This window comes from Eretmochelys imbricata, chromosome 13, assembly GCF_965152235.1.
Source record: "Eretmochelys imbricata isolate rEreImb1 chromosome 13, rEreImb1.hap1, whole genome shotgun sequence".
NCBI classification, from domain to species: Eukaryota; Metazoa; Chordata; order Testudines; family Cheloniidae; genus Eretmochelys; species Eretmochelys imbricata.
In genome coordinates, this window is record NC_135584.1 from 2,660,505 (window position 1) to 2,678,850 (window position 18,346).

The 18,346-nt window shown below is 46.5% G+C and overlaps 1 protein-coding gene across 10 annotated transcripts in view; it reads right to left on the minus strand.

Annotated features, from left to right (window-relative positions):
- The window catches only part of TPX2 (TPX2 microtubule nucleation factor), a 36,303-nt gene that overhangs the window by 11,963 nt on the left and 5,994 nt on the right, over nucleotides 1–18,346 (minus strand). For 6 of the 10 annotated variants that reach the window (XM_077832599.1, XM_077832595.1, XM_077832596.1 and 3 more), the window contains exons 2-7: nucleotides 8,558–8,687; nucleotides 8,131–8,253; nucleotides 6,480–6,615; nucleotides 5,713–5,847; nucleotides 4,779–4,901; nucleotides 3,082–3,215 (exon numbers count right to left, since the gene is read on the minus strand). In XM_077832599.1, the coding sequence (XP_077688725.1) occupies nucleotides 3,082–3,215; nucleotides 4,779–4,901; nucleotides 5,713–5,847; nucleotides 6,480–6,615; nucleotides 8,131–8,253; nucleotides 8,558–8,660 (754 nt within the window). In that variant the 5' untranslated portion in view covers nucleotides 8,661–8,687. Of the gene's footprint in view, nucleotides 1–3,081; nucleotides 3,216–4,778; nucleotides 4,902–5,712; nucleotides 5,848–6,479; nucleotides 6,616–8,130; nucleotides 8,254–8,557; nucleotides 8,728–18,346 lie in introns of all 10 variants that reach the window. The other 4 variants (XM_077832592.1, XM_077832591.1, XM_077832597.1 and 1 more) reach the window with 3 other exon arrangements.

The window sequence follows — 18,346 nt, forward strand, 5'->3', positions numbered from 1 at the left end:
ACAGCCTGGAGGGAAACTCAGGAGATTAGCTTGCCCTCTTCAACCAAGGCCGAAGACTCGGCACCGGAGTCTAGGGGGAGTAGCTCCGTAAATTGTGCCATTGCCACACAGGTATAATAAGAGTACCGCCTGACAACAGCCTGTTGGTTGGAAATATGGAGCTGAAAGCCACCCATACAACAGACCTTTCTCCCGAAAAGGTAGAGTTTTTTTTAGCCTCCCTGTTTTTGGGAGAGGTGCCTTGGAAGCCTTGCCGACTGCACTGACTGGCAGCGTCCACAACAAGGGAATCAGGCTGTGGGTGGGAATATAGATGTTTGTAGCCCTTAGAGAGCACAAAGTATCGCCGTTTGTTGCGCTTGGCTGTGGGTGGCAATGAGGCTGGGGTCTGCCACAGGGTCTTGATAGTGCCCACAATGGTTTTTATGAGCAGCAAGGCAATCTGAGAAGGTCCAGAGGGTGCGAGGATATCCACCATGGGATCAGAATCCTCAACTACCTCCTCTGCCTTGATGTCCAGACCCTGGGCAACCCAACACAGCAACTGCTGCAACCCCCTATTGTCTTCAAGCCCCGGCACTATAACAGTGCCTGCCAGGGCTTTGTCCAGCAAAACAATGAGGCGGCCCCCGAAAAAGGCAGCTGCTCCCTGCCTTAAGCAGCCAAGGGGGCCTGTGACTCCAGGAGGTCCCAGGTAGGTGCCGACGTGGACAGCGCCATGCCCCTCAGAGCTGGGGCTGCGGATGACAGTACTGGTGCTGCTGTCAGTGCAGGAGCCGCTGTTGGTGAAGGAGCCAAAGTCTAAGCCAGTGTCGATGGTGTTGACGCAGGTAATGGCTGCTTAGTGGCTGGTCGATTGACCGGAGGTGGAATAAAGGTGGCTGAAGCTACCAACACTGCTGCTGAGTGAGACCGCTGGCTCCTTTCCTGGCTCTGGTAGAAGGCCCAGAGAGGCCAGAAGGGCCACTGTGAGAGGTTCTGCCATTGCGGTGGCCATCATGCTGGGTAAGCCCGTCTGTCCTGCCGCAACCTGGACCTCCTGCTCCTGGACTCTGACTCCAAAGTCTCCGAAAAAGAAGACCACAGAGAAGCTGTACTTTGGGGAACCCATTGTTGGCAGCTCGGGGACCGACTGGGCTCTCTCCCCGGAGGAACTGGCGCCGGAGGGTGCCATGGAGAAGGAGAACATTGGGACATCGTCAGCTTCCCTCTCGATTGCACCTGGTGCTGGGGTGGTGCCAACGATGCCAGTGACTCCTCTGTGCTAGCGGGTGCCGTGAGGCGCAGCAAGTCCTGAGCAGCCTCAAAAGCCTCCGGTGTCGAGGGGAGAGGCAGTTGCTGTCCACTAGGATCCAGCAAGTGCAGCGGGCCCCAACTCAACTGCCTTGCCTGGGCAGGAGTCGATGCGGCCCTGCCCGGGGTCTGGTGCTGTGGCCCAACTGAGGCCTCACAGTCTTCAGCTCCTTGGGTCTGGGCCAGGGAGAACGATCCCTCTCCGGCTTTTTTTTTCTTCTGAGGCATCAGCAACTGAGATCGGTGCCTGCCCCAACTGGCCGCAGGAGGAGCCATACCAGTGCTGAGCATCTTGGGAACAGTCGTTTCTTGGCACAAGTTCCCAGGATGACGGTACTGAGGCGCTCTGCGTTGACAATGACATGCTGGGTGAGGGAGTCCCCTGACCCCGGGGCCAACGTGGGGGCGGAGAGCTGCCTCTATAAGGAGAGCTTTGAGCTGCTGTTCCCTTTCTTTAATAGTTCTGGGGTGGAACTCGTGGCAAATCTTAAACCGGTCCTTTTGGTGACCTTTCCCTAGGCACCTTAAACAAGAGGCATGAGGGTCACTCTTTGGCATACTCTGAGTGCAGACCTCACAGGTTTTAAACCCTGGGGACAGCGGCATACCACGGCTCTGGGGAGTTGGGAGGGTGTGTGTAAAAAACCCCAACTACCTACTATACAAAAAAAACTTACTAAAGATGAACTATGGCACTTGACAGGGAGTGATGTGTACCAGTGCTGGTGAGGACAGGCTGGAGCTATCAGCATCACCAAAGCTAGGAAATAGCCTCCTCTTCGGAAAGTCTAGGACGTGAGGCATACCGCTCTCAGTTCTCGGACATTGATGTGGAGAGCGAGTTCCACCTGAGACCAGAGGCCTTGAGTCACCTGATTGGAATTGACATGAACAAGCACTCGAAGAAGAAAGCAGGGATACCAGAGTTAAGTCAGGACTATCTAACAGTTTGTCTATAGACAGACACTCAGGAAAATTAATCCAAATTAATTAAAGGTGTGAATTTAAAAAACAGATTCGTTAGATTGCATTAAGTCTCTGTGTGGATGCTTTTCTTCAGAATTAAAGTGACCTTAATTTGGCACAAAAGTGAATTAAGCTAAACCAAATTAAAGCCACCTTAATTTTGAACAAGAGCATCCACATAGGGTTTTAATGCAATTTAAAGGTGTGAATTTAAAGTTGGTTAGTTAATTTGGATTAATTTTCTTGAGTATCCCTATGTGGACAAGCCCCAAGTCTTCAGGGAAGTGATAAGCGTAAGTAAGAAGATAGGTATGTAAACCTTTTGTTATTTTTACCCTTTTGTTTTGGAGAAGCTGTCTACATTCACTGCTTTCATATGGAGGACATGCCCAAAGGAAAGCATCTGGCAGGTGTCAAACCCTGTTGGGTCCTGCCGCCTGCCAAGGAACCAGTCTAAAACGGGGCTGAATCATGGGATTCTACTCTGAGAAGTGGAAGTGCTGCTCCTGGAACCATGACATGCAACAACCCAAACCCTCCAGACTAGAATTTATACAAGACACAAGATAACCTGTGGATGGGTTAGTGAAATCAGGATAGATCAGATTCCCATGTCAGGATCAGTGCATTTTACTTAGAGTACACCCACCAAAGAAAGGAAGGTGAGAAGCAAACAGCTAAGGGGGCTCCAACTGCGTTCCTTGTTCTTAGAAATGGCCATTTGTTGACATTTCCCTCCAGAAGGTACTATCCATAGCCACACCCTCACAGGTCACTAGGAGGGCATGGGATGCTAAGCTTCCACGTTTAGCTAGAGCCTACCTGAACCAGCAATAGCAGCTTTCAGGGACTCTTCATTCTTTTTGCGCAGCTCCATCGTCTCCTGCTGCAATTGCTTCATCTTTTCCAGCTCCTGCTCCTCTGTGCTCTTTAGCTTGCCAGAAAGATACTTCCTCCTGAAAGAGTGAAGTACGTCAGAAAGGTAAAAAGAGGAGTTGTGATGCATGGCCAGAAAGGGTTAAATATCCTGCAAAATAAGTAACCCTCAAATGACATGTGGAGGGATGATGTTTGTGTGTATTTACATATATATGAGTAGGGTCAATGATGTAATCAACGGTCCCTGTCTGTGCTGTATTCTGATAGTCCAGAGATCAAAAGAACATCCTAGCATTTAAATTAATCAAACATGGAATATCCTGGTATTCATCTTTCTTTGAAATGTACTCTGAATTGTGGAGGAACAAGCAAATGGCCTTATGTTAATTTGTATAGCTAAGTACTAGTGATAGACTCCCTTCAAAGTCATCCTAATTACCTTTTGTTCCCAGAGGAAATACCAACTTGTCAAAAAAGGACATTAAATTGTATAAAAGATCTTTGGGTACTGATACTGTCATCTGAGATCTGCTTAGGCTTCATCAGGGGAAGTTTAAGTCGCAAGACTGAGGTCCCACTTATGCTGGTACACCCTGAATATGATATTTGGGCATCGGACTATAACCTATGAACTATTTCTAAAAGAACTCTTTGCAACTACAAAGCTCACCATCTCTGCAATGAATCTGAATCTTACAAATTGAACTCATGTCTATGTATATTGATCTTTTAACTATACTCTCTCTCTTCTGTTTTTTAATAAATTTTAGTTTAGTTAATAAGAACTGACTGTAGCATATATTTGGGTAAGATCTAGAATATTCAATAACCTGGGAGGTACTGTGTCCGATCCTTTGGGATTGGTAGAACCTTTTCTTTTATATAATGAAATAAGATTTTCAGAAATCATCATATTTGACTTAGGTACCTGGATGGAGGCCTCAGGCTGGATCCTTTAAGAGAACTGTGTTGTTTGGACTTCTGAGTAACCAGTAAGGTAATAAAGAAGTTGTTTTATGTTGTCTTGGAACATCTAAGTGTTGGAATATCCACCAGCTTTTGGGGAATTGTCTGCCCATTCTTTGCAGCTCACCCTAATTGAGTGACCACAGCTGGCCCCCACTAGAACCCCAGTCACAGGAGTGAACAACTTCCACAAGTTTACAGGAAGTTTACCAGCTCCTCTTCAACAGCCTGAGGAGATACGAACCCCTTGCCAAACCTCTATGATCTCAACAAGCATAACTTCCCATTTATATTTGATATTGCATTCCCACCTCACAGACACATCAAGTGAAGAGCTACAGAGCAGAGTTGTAACTTCAGTGCAGAAGTCTAACTCTCAAGTTCCAGAGACACTGTTCAACAGAGTAAAGCCTAAATTTTTGGTTAACTACAGTCTTTGATTTTGTATCTCGAGGAGTACAAATACAGCTAGTTGGGCACCTAAAGGCTACCTTCTCATTTGTACTTGAGGATTACTGCATACTTGCTCAGAACACTTGTGGGCACACTGCCTCTCCCACCCCCCATTATAATAGTAAGACTTGAGACCACAAGCTTTCCTTAAATGGTCATATTTTAAAATTACAGCTACTAGCACAAAAGAGGTTGTTTCCATTCACAGGAAAGCTACGTACTTCAGCATTGCTGGTGTGGTAGGCATGGTCAGCTTGCCCTTGGATCTGGCTGGGGAGAGTTCAGTGCTCTGGGAGTGATCTCTGTTCATTGATACTTCAGTCATTCTCTCTCTACTGCTAGAGCTACAGTAACAAAAATAGATAAAGATCAACACAAAACTGAGCAAGCCATTCCTGGATGCCGGTGTTTTCAGTGCAACACTGGTTCTAGCTGTCACTAAGATGCACTGGACATCCCGAACACCTAGTGAATTTACTAGTCATCTGAAGATAACGCAAGGAAGAGCTTACCTGGCCATATACCATGGCACAGGTGGTCTAGTTTTCCCTGGTACTCTGTTAAAGCTGCAAAAGGAAAGACTAATTACTGAAGTTTCAGAATGTAGCCTCTCCTTCTGGAATGGGCTCTGATGTAGGTACTGTCCTCTGTTAGGTGGAGAGAGTAATTTCTGAGGCATACATCCCATCCTGTGACAACTGCACTAGTGTATTGTTTTCTTGATCCAAAGTTTCCTAGCATATAGTGGAGTCATATTTAAGCTGAATCTGAGAAACATTCTCTTCTCCTAGTCTAGAATTGTTCGACTCCATCCTCACTAGTAGCATGAATCAAGTTTAAAGACAGTTCACAGAAGCACTGGGCCCAGAGTGATAGGGATTAAGAAACTCAAAGTTATATCACTCACTATATCTCACCCTCCTGCCCAGCATTCCTCCTCAAATTTGTGGGGGGAAAAATAAAACACAAACAAAATGACTGGATTCATTTATTATGGAATTAATATCATGAACCAGGTCTCCATCACCTCTACCTAAGCCTGCAAGTCCACCTCATGTAGGCTGAAGCCTATCAGAAGCATGGTCTCTAAGTAATTCGAGAGATAAATAGCAGCACTCCCACCACCCAGCCTCAAGCAGGACTTTGGTGACGTACATTTTCTGTTTCTTGGTGGGTGGATCATCTTCCTTTTTGATGGAGATGACATTGCATCTCTCTGCTTTGACTTTGGCCTGACGTTTGCGTTGCTGGGCATTCTTCTGTTGTGCTGACAGTCTTCTGGATACCCTCCTGCAGGAAAGAACAGTGTCAAGTCTCTCATGCGGTCTTTGGGAAAGACAGTCAGTTCCACATTGTGTATTTCAATATCTGCCGGAAAGAGTCACTGAAATCCAAACAGCACTACATACAGATATGATTCAGAGGAGACTAACAGCAGCTAATTGTTACACTGCTAATTGGAAACCTAAATCACTCCTCTTATTTGTATTATGGTGCAAAGCCACCTTGTGCATCTAGGTTGCAAGTCTGAACTCAGCCTCACTCAGTAGAAACTTCTGAGTATCACCATCAGCAAAGGGACTCTTACAGCCTCAGTCCAATTCCAGATATCTACACATCCTGCTGGCTATCTCAACCAACAGGTATGAAACTGAACTACCTTCTTACCCCTACAGATGGGGCCTCCGGGTTAGGAAATCGTCACATTGACAGAATAGCACAGACAAGCTCACACAGTGCTGTATATGGTGGGTTAAGCTGATGTCAGTCTCCAGTTCTACCTATATGGAACCACTCATGAAGAGTTGAGACTGCTATGCCATCGTTGCCCACCTAGCCCAGGACACAGCTTGGACATGCTGCTGCTGAGGGTCATCACGAGGCCTCAAACAGAACTTGGTTAAGCTGACAAGCATTCTTACCGTTGAGAAGCTCCTGAAGGACCAGGAGGTGAAGCATCATTTGAGGGGACTCTCCAGGCTGCTAGAGAAACAACAATATTCTGTGGTCTCAACATTGCCTGTGCCATTTCTCCTGCCTCTGTCTCATGGTTTTCACCTAATTGGGTGAAACAGGGAAGTTAGTCTCTGCTTTTGAACAGGTTAAGGCTATGGCTACACTAGACATCTTACAGGGGCACAGCTGCACCTGCGCTGTTGTAAGCCCTCTAATGTAGCTGCTGTAGCTGACGGGAGAGCTCTCCTGTCGACTTAATCCACCCCCAATGAGCAGCAGTAGCTATGTTAGCGGGAGGAGCTCTCCTGCTGACCTAGTGCTGCCCACACCAGCACTCAGGTCAGTGTAATTTACATCACTGGGAGGTGGCTTATTCACACCCAAGTGACAAAAGTTATACCGATATAAGTGGTAATGTAGACATAGGCTAAAAGAGAGTAGAAGAAAATACCACATGAAAGCTTGCTAAATGAGAATAGACTAAGGTGGTCCTGTACAGAACAGACTGAAGGGCCGCCCCTTCCCGCCCCCTCCCAACATTTTTAGAGACTGAGCCTCAGGAGATGTTAGTATGCAACCATAGAGATAGTTTAGAAAGCCAAGGGCTTATGTTTATAGATATTATAGCAGACCATCAGGAAACGCAGAGACACCATACACACTGCCCTTGTCCTAGGAAAAAAAAGGACACAGGGATTTCAATGAAAAAAATCAGACCTATGAGTTTGGTCTCTGAAATATGTAAGTTTTTAGGTCTCTTTTCTGCAACTTAAGACAAAGATGCCTTATCTAGTTTAACTTTTGCCAACCATTAGTTATGATAAGAACTTATTGTTTCAAATCCTTCCCGCTACATTTTAGTAAGCCTTGTTTTACAAAGAATTCTGCTGTTGAGTGGGATTTTCACATAGTTCTCTCTCTCTGAGATAAGCATCCCAGTTTCCTGGGAAGAGACCTAAAGGATAAAGAGTTCTGAAACACGGATACTCCACGCCTGTCTTGGTCCAAAGAGCATGGGTGCTCCCAATAAAATGCGTTGCAAGTGGCTCCGGCAGGTAACTCTTATGGGAGAAACGTAGAGGATACAGAGATGGAGGCGAGTCTATTGGTGGCATTTCCCCATCAGCAGGGGAGTAATATTAACCCAGGAAAGTGTGTTTATAAGGTGACAAATGGGTATGGTGTCTTGTGCAGATGTAAGATCCTTTATAGAAAGTTCACCAGGTTTTGAGTTGACACCATCTCTAGCATTAGAACCCAACTGGAGACTGTGTAAACAAACGAGGAAAAAGTTAAACGTAGAACCCCAGAAGCAAGAGTTTTTGAGAGACCTCTCTAAACTGGACAGTAGAGAGGCATGACCGAATACAAAGTCTGGTGAGAAGACAAATCTAAGAAGGCAGGAAGAAATTTCACACATCTCCAGAGTGCACTTCTAAACTTTGCTCGTGAACTAGCAAGTCTGCAAGTGTACTAAGACATGTCTGTCATATCTTTCTAAGAAGGCCATAACAAGCTCACAGAACCATGCTGGACTAAGCCATTATGCCCCTTAGCACCAATGCCTCTCAACTTCTAGTGGAAGGAGGTTATTTTTTCAGAATTGTGGCAACTTACTGGATTTCACCATTGGTGAAACAATAGCTTGAGGAAGATTAGCCTTTGAAGAGGCAGGCTTGTGCTGCAAGAAAGTTGCCACATTCTCTGCAGGAGGGACATTCTCTGAACTGGCTTTCAGATCTGTGAAAGAGTAAACACTGTCAACACACTCTATATTAAGCATTTGTAACAATACCACATGGTATACAAGTAATTATGATGTTCATTAAGCCTGTCATCAATTCACTAGTTCTGATCAGGGATAGCATTTTACTGTACTTGGGTTTTAGACATGTCATTTACTGCATAATTCAACATAACCTACTTGCTATAGAAGTCAAGCCTAACGCAAGAGAGTTTCCTAGGGCAGGGACATTTTCTTTTCCCAAAGCCTCACCTCAGCAGAAAGCAGACACCATAGTCTCCCAAACGCTAAGATACTTACCAAACCATGAATCTACACTCTGCACGTCATCATCATTCAAAGTCCTGAAGTTGATGTAGGTAGTTTCTGCATCATAGGAATAGGAAGACTGTGGATGAGACATTTTCACCGCAGTCTTGTCCCCAGCAGTCTGTCACATGTACAACCACAAATCAGTTTTAGATTAATCACTGGAAAAAAGTTTTAAATTTAGGTTATTTACTCTAAATCACAGTAGGACTTGTTACTGCTCCACACAATGGTGGAAATGTTAGACCCTGAAAGTCATCAGTATCAAGCATCTCTAGAGATGGAGGACAGAATGCATCAAACAAGACTCCTACTTGGGCTCAGAAGCATTAGGTACTATTGCAACTGCAGAGCATCTGTATCTACTTTTCATGTCAAATTAGAACAGTGATTTATCTAAAGTTTGTTGCCCTCTTATTATAAAGCTCTAGATTCACATGAAAGAATCATGCCACACCCCTGAATATACCTCTGAAACTGCCTCTGAACATTGCTGAATGGCTAACACTTTGGGGACAAGCCCAGCCATGGTTCCATCCACAGAAGTTGGGAAGGAAGATGCTGAGTGTTCTACCAGTGTTGACCCTAGCTCCTGCAGACGGTCTTCCATTTGTTGGATCAATGGTAGTAAGTGTCTAAAGCTTAGATTTTAAGATGATACCACACTTAGTCCTCCAACTGTCCTCTTTCATCCACATAGCCTCCTGGCTGCCGTAAAGATGAAGAGAATAGGTCTCTACTACTCTATTCCCTCTCCCAGTTTGTTCGGGAGGAATGTACAGTTTCACAATTCCACAGAGGATTCTGAACAGCAGTGCAACACTATAGTCTTGTTAATTTAAATCTACTGCTGCTGCTGGGCAAAACCAAGAGCAGCAGCTTTAGCACTGTAGTTGTTTAGAGAGTCAAATAAAAATCATGGCATCAGGTCACATTGAAAATTTGCAGCTGTAATGGCTAGAAGCTTATTTTGAATGGAAAGTTTGAGTTCTGCAAAAAGCGATAGCTTTGCTGTGCACCCGCCTACCCCACCAACCACACTTGGTAGGGAGATCTTCCCATTCATTGCTGGCAAACACATTTTTCAAGTTGTGGTCCTTAGTCTGATCAAGAGAAACCTTCTACGCTTTAGTGTAGCCTTCATAAGCAACTTGGGAGTTCTGCTACCATCTTATTATATTAAGCACTTCCATAAAAAAGGACTCTCAGCAACATTAATCACTCAGTACAACCACGCCTTTGTACAATGAATGTTTAATTGCAATACTACAGAAACAGACAAGTGTACTAAGCAACAATGCTGCAATGTCTCTTTATTTAAGCATACATACAGGACGGCAATGTAAACCCATGGAGAATGCCACATCACTGCCCTCACAAGTTTGTCCATGTATGCAGAATGCCAACAGCAGACCTTATGATTAGTCAAAGAAACACTGACAGACAGAAAAAGTAGTCCTAACTTTAATTACAATAAAAGTTGGAGACACGATACAACACTTCAAGTTTAAGTGCCAATATTAGGACATGTCTACGCTGGCAGAGTTATAGCCCCGCTCAGAGCGCGTTGAAGGAAAACCGCTGTTGTATGTTCACACTGTCAGCTGCCTGTGCAACACTTATGGCACTTGCAGCGATATTCAGAGCGGTGCACTCTGGGGAGCTAGCCCAGAGAGCACCTCTTTCTCCTATGCCGCTAAGACTTGTGGGAAGGCAGAGGAGGGTCGAGGGGCATCCTGGCTCCTGTCCCAGTGATGCATTGCTTCGCATCCCAACAATCCCTGTGCTTCCGTCCACATTTGGTGCCATCTTTCAACGGTTTGTGTACTGGGCGCTCTGCCTCTTTCGGGCTGCAGGAATGGATCCTGAACTGTTGACCAGTACGCTGCTCACTCTGACCAACGCATCATGAGTGGCAGTGGAGTTATTCCTTAAACTACAAAAGCAAGAGAATTGTGACTTATGCATAGTACCTAAGACATGAGATGGCTTGTTGCATTCATGGAGGTGCTGACCACAGTGGAACGCTGCTTTTGGGCTCGGAAAACAAGCACCGAGTGGTGGGATCACATCGTGATGCACGTCTGGGATGACAAGCAGTGGCTGCAGAACTTTTGGATGAGGAAAACCACATTCATGGGACTGTGTGATGAGCTCGCCCCAGCCCTGCGGCGCAAGGACAGGAGAATGAGAGCTGCCCTGCCATCAGAGAAGTGCGTGGTGATTGCACCGTGGAAGCTGGCTACTCCAGACTGCTACTGATCGGTCGCTAACCAGTTCGGAGTGGGAAAGTCTATTCGTGTTGACAGAAGTCTGCAAGGCCGTTAATCGCATCCTGCTCCGAAAGATCGTGACTCTGGGCAACATGCGTGACATTGTATATGGCTTTGCACAAATGAGCTTCCCTAACTGCAGAGGGGCAATAGATGGGACGCATATTCCAATTCTGGCACCAGACCACCTTGCCATCGAGTGCATTAATCACAAGAGGTATTTCTCAGTGGTTCTCTAGGTGCTTAAGGATCACTGTGGGCGTTTCACAGACATTACCGCAGGCTGGTCCAGAAAGGTGCATGACGCACGCATCTTCCAGAACACTGGCCTGTTCAGGAAGCTGGAAGCAGGGACTTTCTCCCCAGACCAGAAGATCACTGTAGGGGAAGTCAAAATGCCCACTGTGATCCTGGGAGACCCCACCTACACCTTAATGTCATGGCTTATGAAGCCATACACAGGGCAACTTGACAGCAGCAAGGAGCAGCTCAACAACAGGCTGAGCAAGTGTAGAATGACTGCTGAGCGTGCTTTTGGCCATTTAAAAGCCTGCTGGCGCTGCCTCTATGGGAAGTTGGACCTGGCCAAAGACAATATTCCTATGCTTATAGCCACGTGCTGTACGTTCCATAATATTTGTGAAGGGAAAGGTGAAAGCTTCACTCAGGGCTGGGCTGCAGAGGCTCAGCGCCTGGAGGCTGAGTTTGAACAGCCAGAGACCAGGGCTACTTGAGGGGAGCAACATAGGGCCATAAGGATCAGGGATGCCCTGAGGGAGCAACTTGAAGCTGAAAGCCACTAATATCTGCTGCTCTGCTGGGAGGGCAGTGCTTGTAATGCTAGGAGGTGATTAGTGCAGATGATGCAGTATGTGGGTTTAACAGAGTTGTATGCTTCTTTGCAGGGCTCTTTTTACTTTCAATTAATAGAATAAAGATTGCTTTCAAACCAACACAACCCTTTTATTAAAAACAACAACCAGAGGAGATAGTCAAACAAAACAAAAACAAAACCACATCAGCAGTGAGGGGAATGGGGGAAGGGAAGGTCCCAGGAGAGGTGGGGTCCTGGGACAGCTAAAGATTTGTGTATGTCCAGGGATCACATCCAACCTTCTCCTTTGGACTACAGTGCAACAGGTACTGTACTTCAGCAGGGTCAAACTGCAGAGGGATGGGTGTTGAGTGCAGTGAGTAGTGGGAGTGCGCAGTGCTGGACTGGGGGGGTGGGCGCACAGGAGAGGACTGGAATACCACAGGTGTAGACCGGAGCCAGGAGGCGGATAAGAGTGTGTTCGTGGTGTCGGGGGGTGGGAAGGGGGTGGGAGCATGGGAAAGAGTTTTGTGACAGCGACTACAGGGGAGGACAGGCATGGAGTTGCTCAGTTTGCAGAGCTAGTATCGCCTGGAGCGTGTCTGCTTGGCGCTCCATAACCTTTAAGAGCTGCTCTGTGGCTTCATTCTGGCTTGCTGCATTCTCCTTTCGGTCCCTCTTCTCACTGTCCCACCACTCCTTCAAATTCCTGTTTCTTGGCTGTTGAGTGCATCATAACATCACACAGAAAGTCCTCCTTAGTTCTTCTTGGCCGCTTTCTAATTCTGTGCAGCCGTTCAGCCGCTGATAACAAAGAGGGAGGCTGGGCTCCCAAGGTCATCTCTCTGAAGTTTAAATGCAACATTTTACAGAAGCAGTAATGTTTGCAACACACAGAACATGGATTTAAAACACAGCCAGTACTCACACACCTGTCACTAACTGACTGACCCCAGGCAAGCACACATGAGCCTCAAGACCCCCCAAATGGTGAGTAGCCACAGGGCAAGGGGAAATCAGTCTTCCCGGACCCTGCTGTACACTGGGCACCTGGGGAGAGCCAGCACTGTACGGTGGGCCTGATAATCATTCCTGTCCCCACACTTTCCACAGTGGCATGGGAAAGTTACCGTTAATGGGGCAAGAAACAAAGCAGCTCTGCCAGAGAACTTGCGGCAGCAGATTGCCCAGTATCGCCACAAGAGTTTCCTGGAGATCTCTGAGGTAGATTTCTGTGAAGTGAGGGAGTCAACCAGCAGCCTATTTCACTGCTCAAACTAAGCATGTGGTAGGAGACAAGCCTGCTTTCTGCAACCCTCCTTCCCCCAACAACTTGCTTCTGAGATTCCCAAAATCAAATCCACTTACCAGGGGCCTCCTCTCCTGTGTACGCTTCACCAACATCAGACAGCTGAGACTGGCTAGCCTCCTCCAGGGTAGAAAAGAGCTCCTGGCTGCATGCATCTCTGACTTCAGTCATCCTCTGCCTTTGGGTCCCCCTCCAAGATTTCCTCCTCCTGACTCAGTTCACTCTCAACTGGCACGTGAGCCACCGAAGTATCCACAGTGGTCTTCGCAGTGGAGGTGGGGTTGCCACCGAGTATCACGTCCAGCTCTTTGTAGAACCAACAGCTCGTAAGCCCAGCACTGGAGCGGCGGTTTGCCTCCCATGCCTTGTGGTAGGCGTTCCGCAGCTCCTTCCCTTTGATCCTGCACTGCAATGTGTGCCGGTCATGGCCTCTTTCTGTCATGCATCGTGAAATCTGTCTGTAGGTATCATAATTCCTACAGCTGGAGCGCAGCTGGGGCTGGACAGCCTCTCCCCAAATGCTGATGAGGTCCACCAGCTCAGCATTGCTCCATGCAGGGGATCGCCTAGTGCATGGAGCAGGCATGGCCACCTGGAAAGATGTGCTGAGACCACTGCATGCATCACTGAGCAAACAGGAAGGGGACTTTCAAAATTCCAAAGGAATTTACAGGTGGGGATGACAGTTGACCACCTGAGGGCAGGGCAGTAGAGTTCAAACAGATGACCAGAGAGGCGAGAACAGGCATTGTGGGACACCTCCTGGAGGCCAATTGCAGTGCTGTAATCAACCACGGTGTCTACACTGGCACCGCAGCGCTGTAGGCCTAGCACAGAAAGCTGTACACCTCTTGTTGGGGGTGGTTTTTGTAGTGCTGCAACTGCGCAGTTTCTGTGCAGTAAGTAGCTTAGTAGTGTGTATACCTCACAAGTTACTGTGCAGAAACTTGCCAGTGTAGACAGGGTCTTAGAGACTCTCGGATATAAGAGTAATCCAAGAATGTAGTTACAATTACTTACATTGCAACCATTTAACATTTTGCACACAAGATATTTGGTCCTTTCATCAGAGCTCGTAATGAGTAATGCAAACGTTAAGACAGTATGTATGCTGCAAGAAAAATATTTTGGCCGGGGGTGGGGGGGGAGGGGGTTGCGCGCAGCGGCGCTGGAAACCATACTGCAAACGGCTGCATAAATGAACACAACCACTTCGGAGGCAGGCGATATTCTTGATCACCAGAAGCTGAACAGAATAGTTCACTGCTTAAACAAGCCAGGCATGTTTCAGTCCAGAGCAGTTTATATATGCCTAAAAATGGTTGGCTCCCTTCAGCAGGAAGGTTTGTCTGGGTATAAATCAGAGTACTATTAGCAGGTGCCATTGTAATTTACAACTCATGGACCCTCCCTTCCAAAATTTGCTGCATACTTGAGAAACCTCCAGTCCCCCTAACATAGAAGTGCTGTAGCTAGGGAGAAAGTTGTCATTAGAGAAGAGTCAGCTACATGATTGTGGAAATGTCAGGGCAAGAGCTTAAAAAACTGATAAGAGGCAAGCAGAGAAGAAAGCCATGGCCAAAACCAACTGTAACTGAGCTCTAGACATGGCTGGAATCGGAGGCCTTCCTGCCGCTCTTAATCAGGATTGGGTTTCTGTCAACACTACTAACTCTTTTTTTTTTTTTTTTTTTTTTTTAAATCAAGTGCGTCATCTGCATTCTTCCCTCTCCAAACAAGCCAATCTGCCATACTGGAGCACCAGGCATCAAATTTCACAAATATTTGTACCCGCTGCAAGATTCCAGTGCCAGACTGCTGTAAAGTTAACAGCTCACTGTGAAGACAAGTTACTTCTGTTCTTACTGTGAGAAATCTAGAGAATGTTGCCTGATAATGGGGAGGCAGTTCCCAAATTCGGAGTACGCTTATGTTCTGCAAATTTATTTGGTTGAGGATGGTCAGACAAGCATTAATAAAGTGGGAATGTTACCCCAGTTGTACACAGCACTACACGTTTCTTAGAAAGCTAGCACGGAACTGGCAATTAGACGGAGATACGCCATTTCCTTATCTAACAGTTTGCTCAGATTGACATTTATAGGTCTCTTCTCCCATTCCTCACACTCTGCATCCATTCTCCAACCAAGTCAGATTTATAGCAGAATAGTAGTTTACTAGAATAGCATCTCAGAGTTGTGTACATCAGTTTGAGCTCTGGACTCTGCATTTGAGTCTAGGCAGATTATGGAATTTAAGATGACTTGACAACCCCTTAGAAACGGTCATTCTAGTATTTATAACCAAGATGAGTTTAGTCAGTTTGTGGCTTATATACTTGTATACTGTGCAAGGTGCTGATATGCATTTTGAAATCCCAGGTACACTGATTAACCAAAACATCTGACCAGAGGAGTAAAGGCTGGCATCCCACCTCAATTTTTCCTGTAATACATTGTTAAATAGCAGAATAGGACAATTTCTTCTCCCATATGATCTGCACTGGGAAAGTGACCTGCTGATACCATTTTCATCAAAGGACAGTTTTTCTATGGTGCCAGGCATGGGGCACATCTACTTTGCCAAGTTCTCACTCTGGCTGTGCTCAGTTAGTTGACCAACATATGCTGCATGTGTGAAGGACAAACATGGTTAGTTAAAGAACTGCACTTCATAGAGTACATAAAGGACAAGAGTTTAAGTGGTCAGTTTCTGTTCAGACTAAGGGCTTTTCTATGCATGGAGTTACTCCTGAATAACTATGTGTTGACACTCTTATTCCAGAATAAGGTTGCCTTGGAGTAAGCTAAACTGGAACAAGGCACTCTTACTCCGGAATAAGAGTGCCACAATTATTTAAGAGTAACTCTTGCGCTTTAAAATTTACAACCAAACCTAATCCAAAATAGTTTTCAAGTGCAGACGAGCCCTAAAATCAACCAGAGATGTACCCAACTTTCCAAAGAACTAATGAATTACATATAGCACGAGCATGTAGGGACAAAATTAGAAAGGCCAAGGCACAAAACAAGAACAAGAAAACATTCTACAAATACATTAGAAGCAAGAGGAAGAACAAGGACAGGGTAGGCCCATTACTCAATGAGCCGGGGGGGAAGGGAGAGAACAGAAAATGGCAGAGGTGCTTGAGGACTTCTTTGTTTTGGTTTTCACCAAGCAGCTTGATGGTGATTAGATGTCTAACATAGTGAATGCCAGTGAAAATGAGGTAGGATCAGAGGCTAAAATAGGAAAAGAACAAGTTAAAAGTTACTCAGACAAGTTAGATGTCTTCAAGTCACCAGGGCCTGATAAAACGCATCCTAGAATACTCAAGGACCTGACTGAGGAGATATCTGAGCCATTAGCAAATATCTTTGAAAAGTTATGGAAGATGCGAGACATTCCAGAAGACTGGAAAAGGGCAAATATAGTGCCCATCTATAAAAAAGGAAATAAGGACAACCCGGGGAATTACAAAGCAGTCAGCTTAACTTCTGTACTGGGAAAGATAATGGAACAAATAATTAAGCAATCAATAAAACTCATGGATTTTTACAAAGTTCAGTGGCCAATGGCCTCAGATATTTTTGAGCATATTTGCCTACTTTAACCAGGGAAGCAAGATCTGGGCTTTGGTTCTCAACCTGCGGCCCAGTCAGCACATAGCTGTGGCCCATGTGACATTCTCAGGGCCATACAGGTAGCATTGGATGTAGCCCACAAAAGGTAAACAGGTTGAGAACCACTGGATTAGAGCATAAGGAACAAAGAATCACTGTGCTCAGTTTTCATAATAAGCAGGTACACAACTCTTCAGATTTTAGAATAGTCTAATATTGGATAGACTTAAGATCGTCAGTAAAGACAAGATTCTCTCTCTTATGGAGAGCCAGAACTGTTCTTTGTTCCAGACTTTGTAACCAGAGTGTTTCTAAATTTCAAGACTCATCAACATCAAACATGCATAGTCTACCGAGGACGACTGTGCCAACCAGAGAGACCAGAAATGATGATACAGCAGGAGGCATCGTGCAGTAAATTTCCCAGCTGTGGCTCAATCCTGCAAATGCATGAATCTCTGTGGCTGCCCCTGGGCAATCCCAGGTAAGGTCAGGATATGCACCTCTTTGTGCATCAATGGACAGTTTGAAAGCGGTGTGATGGGGTGTTTTTGTCCATTCTGGCAACATGGCCAGAAAGCATCCAACACTGCTTTTGAATGAGAGTGACTGAAGGAAGACCAGATATTTTTTTAAAACTTGTGTCTTGACACGTACCTTGTGTTAGTAACTTGTTACATTGCTGTCACATCACAGTACCTTTCAATAAATAATGGAATAAGCCTTAAAATCCCTACAAGATCTTATTATTCAATTTTACAGATGGGAAGACCAGGGCAAGGTAAGTAACTTGCCCGACTGAGACACTTTCTCAGGGCACGTAGTATCATAGGTCATCTGGTTACCCCCTGCCTCGAGTGTGAGGGAGTCTATCTTCTGGCAGCTCTTGTACAGCACTACTCTACCACTCAAACCCTCTTCTCAGGACTCTGCCAGTCCTATTTTGCTTTGCAGGTTAACACGAGATATACCCCTATCCCTGAAGGGCATTCTCCCTATAGCATCCAGCCCCATCACTGGACACTCAAAACTTACCAGTTAAGCTTTTGTGAAGAGACAGTATACATTACCCCTGGGGAAATTCTGCAGGACTGCACACCCGCAGAACCCCCCCACTCCGAATGCCTGTGCTTCCCTGCAGAAAACGGCAGGAAAGAAAAGGGAAGACGCAAGGCGGTTTTGGGGGGGGGGGGGGGAGACTTGACCATGCATGCCCTTTTTGGGGGGGATTGCCTACCCCAAACAGAGGCGAGGCATGGGGGGTCCACACGGGGTTACTTGCTGCTAGCCCCCTGCCCATTTCTGCAAGCGCAGAACTGCCCAGCTGAAGGAGGCTGCGCCTGGACTCCCCTGACTCTGCAGCTGAACTCTGCCTCCTAGTGCCAGTCGTGCACCCCTTCTGCACGCTAGAAACCTTCAGGTTTTCTGTGCAACAGTGAGTGCTCGCAGTGGAGCTGGGTAAGGGGGTGTGGGGAAATGAGGGAAGGGGGATGAAATGGGGATAGGAGAATTGGGGGGGGACCCCGTGGGAGGAGCAAGAGCCCAGCATGTGGCATCCCCTCAGCAGCAGCAGCTGGGGCTTCCCTGTGAACCAGGTCAATTGAACCCTCACCCTGACAATCCCTCCCCTGCATACACACACACCTGGACCCAAACTCTACTGAGCCCCACCAGCTGCACCTGGACCCCCCCCCAGACCCTCCCCGCCAATCCCCACCTCCATGCACCCCATTTCCCCACACCCAGACCCCCCCGCTGAGC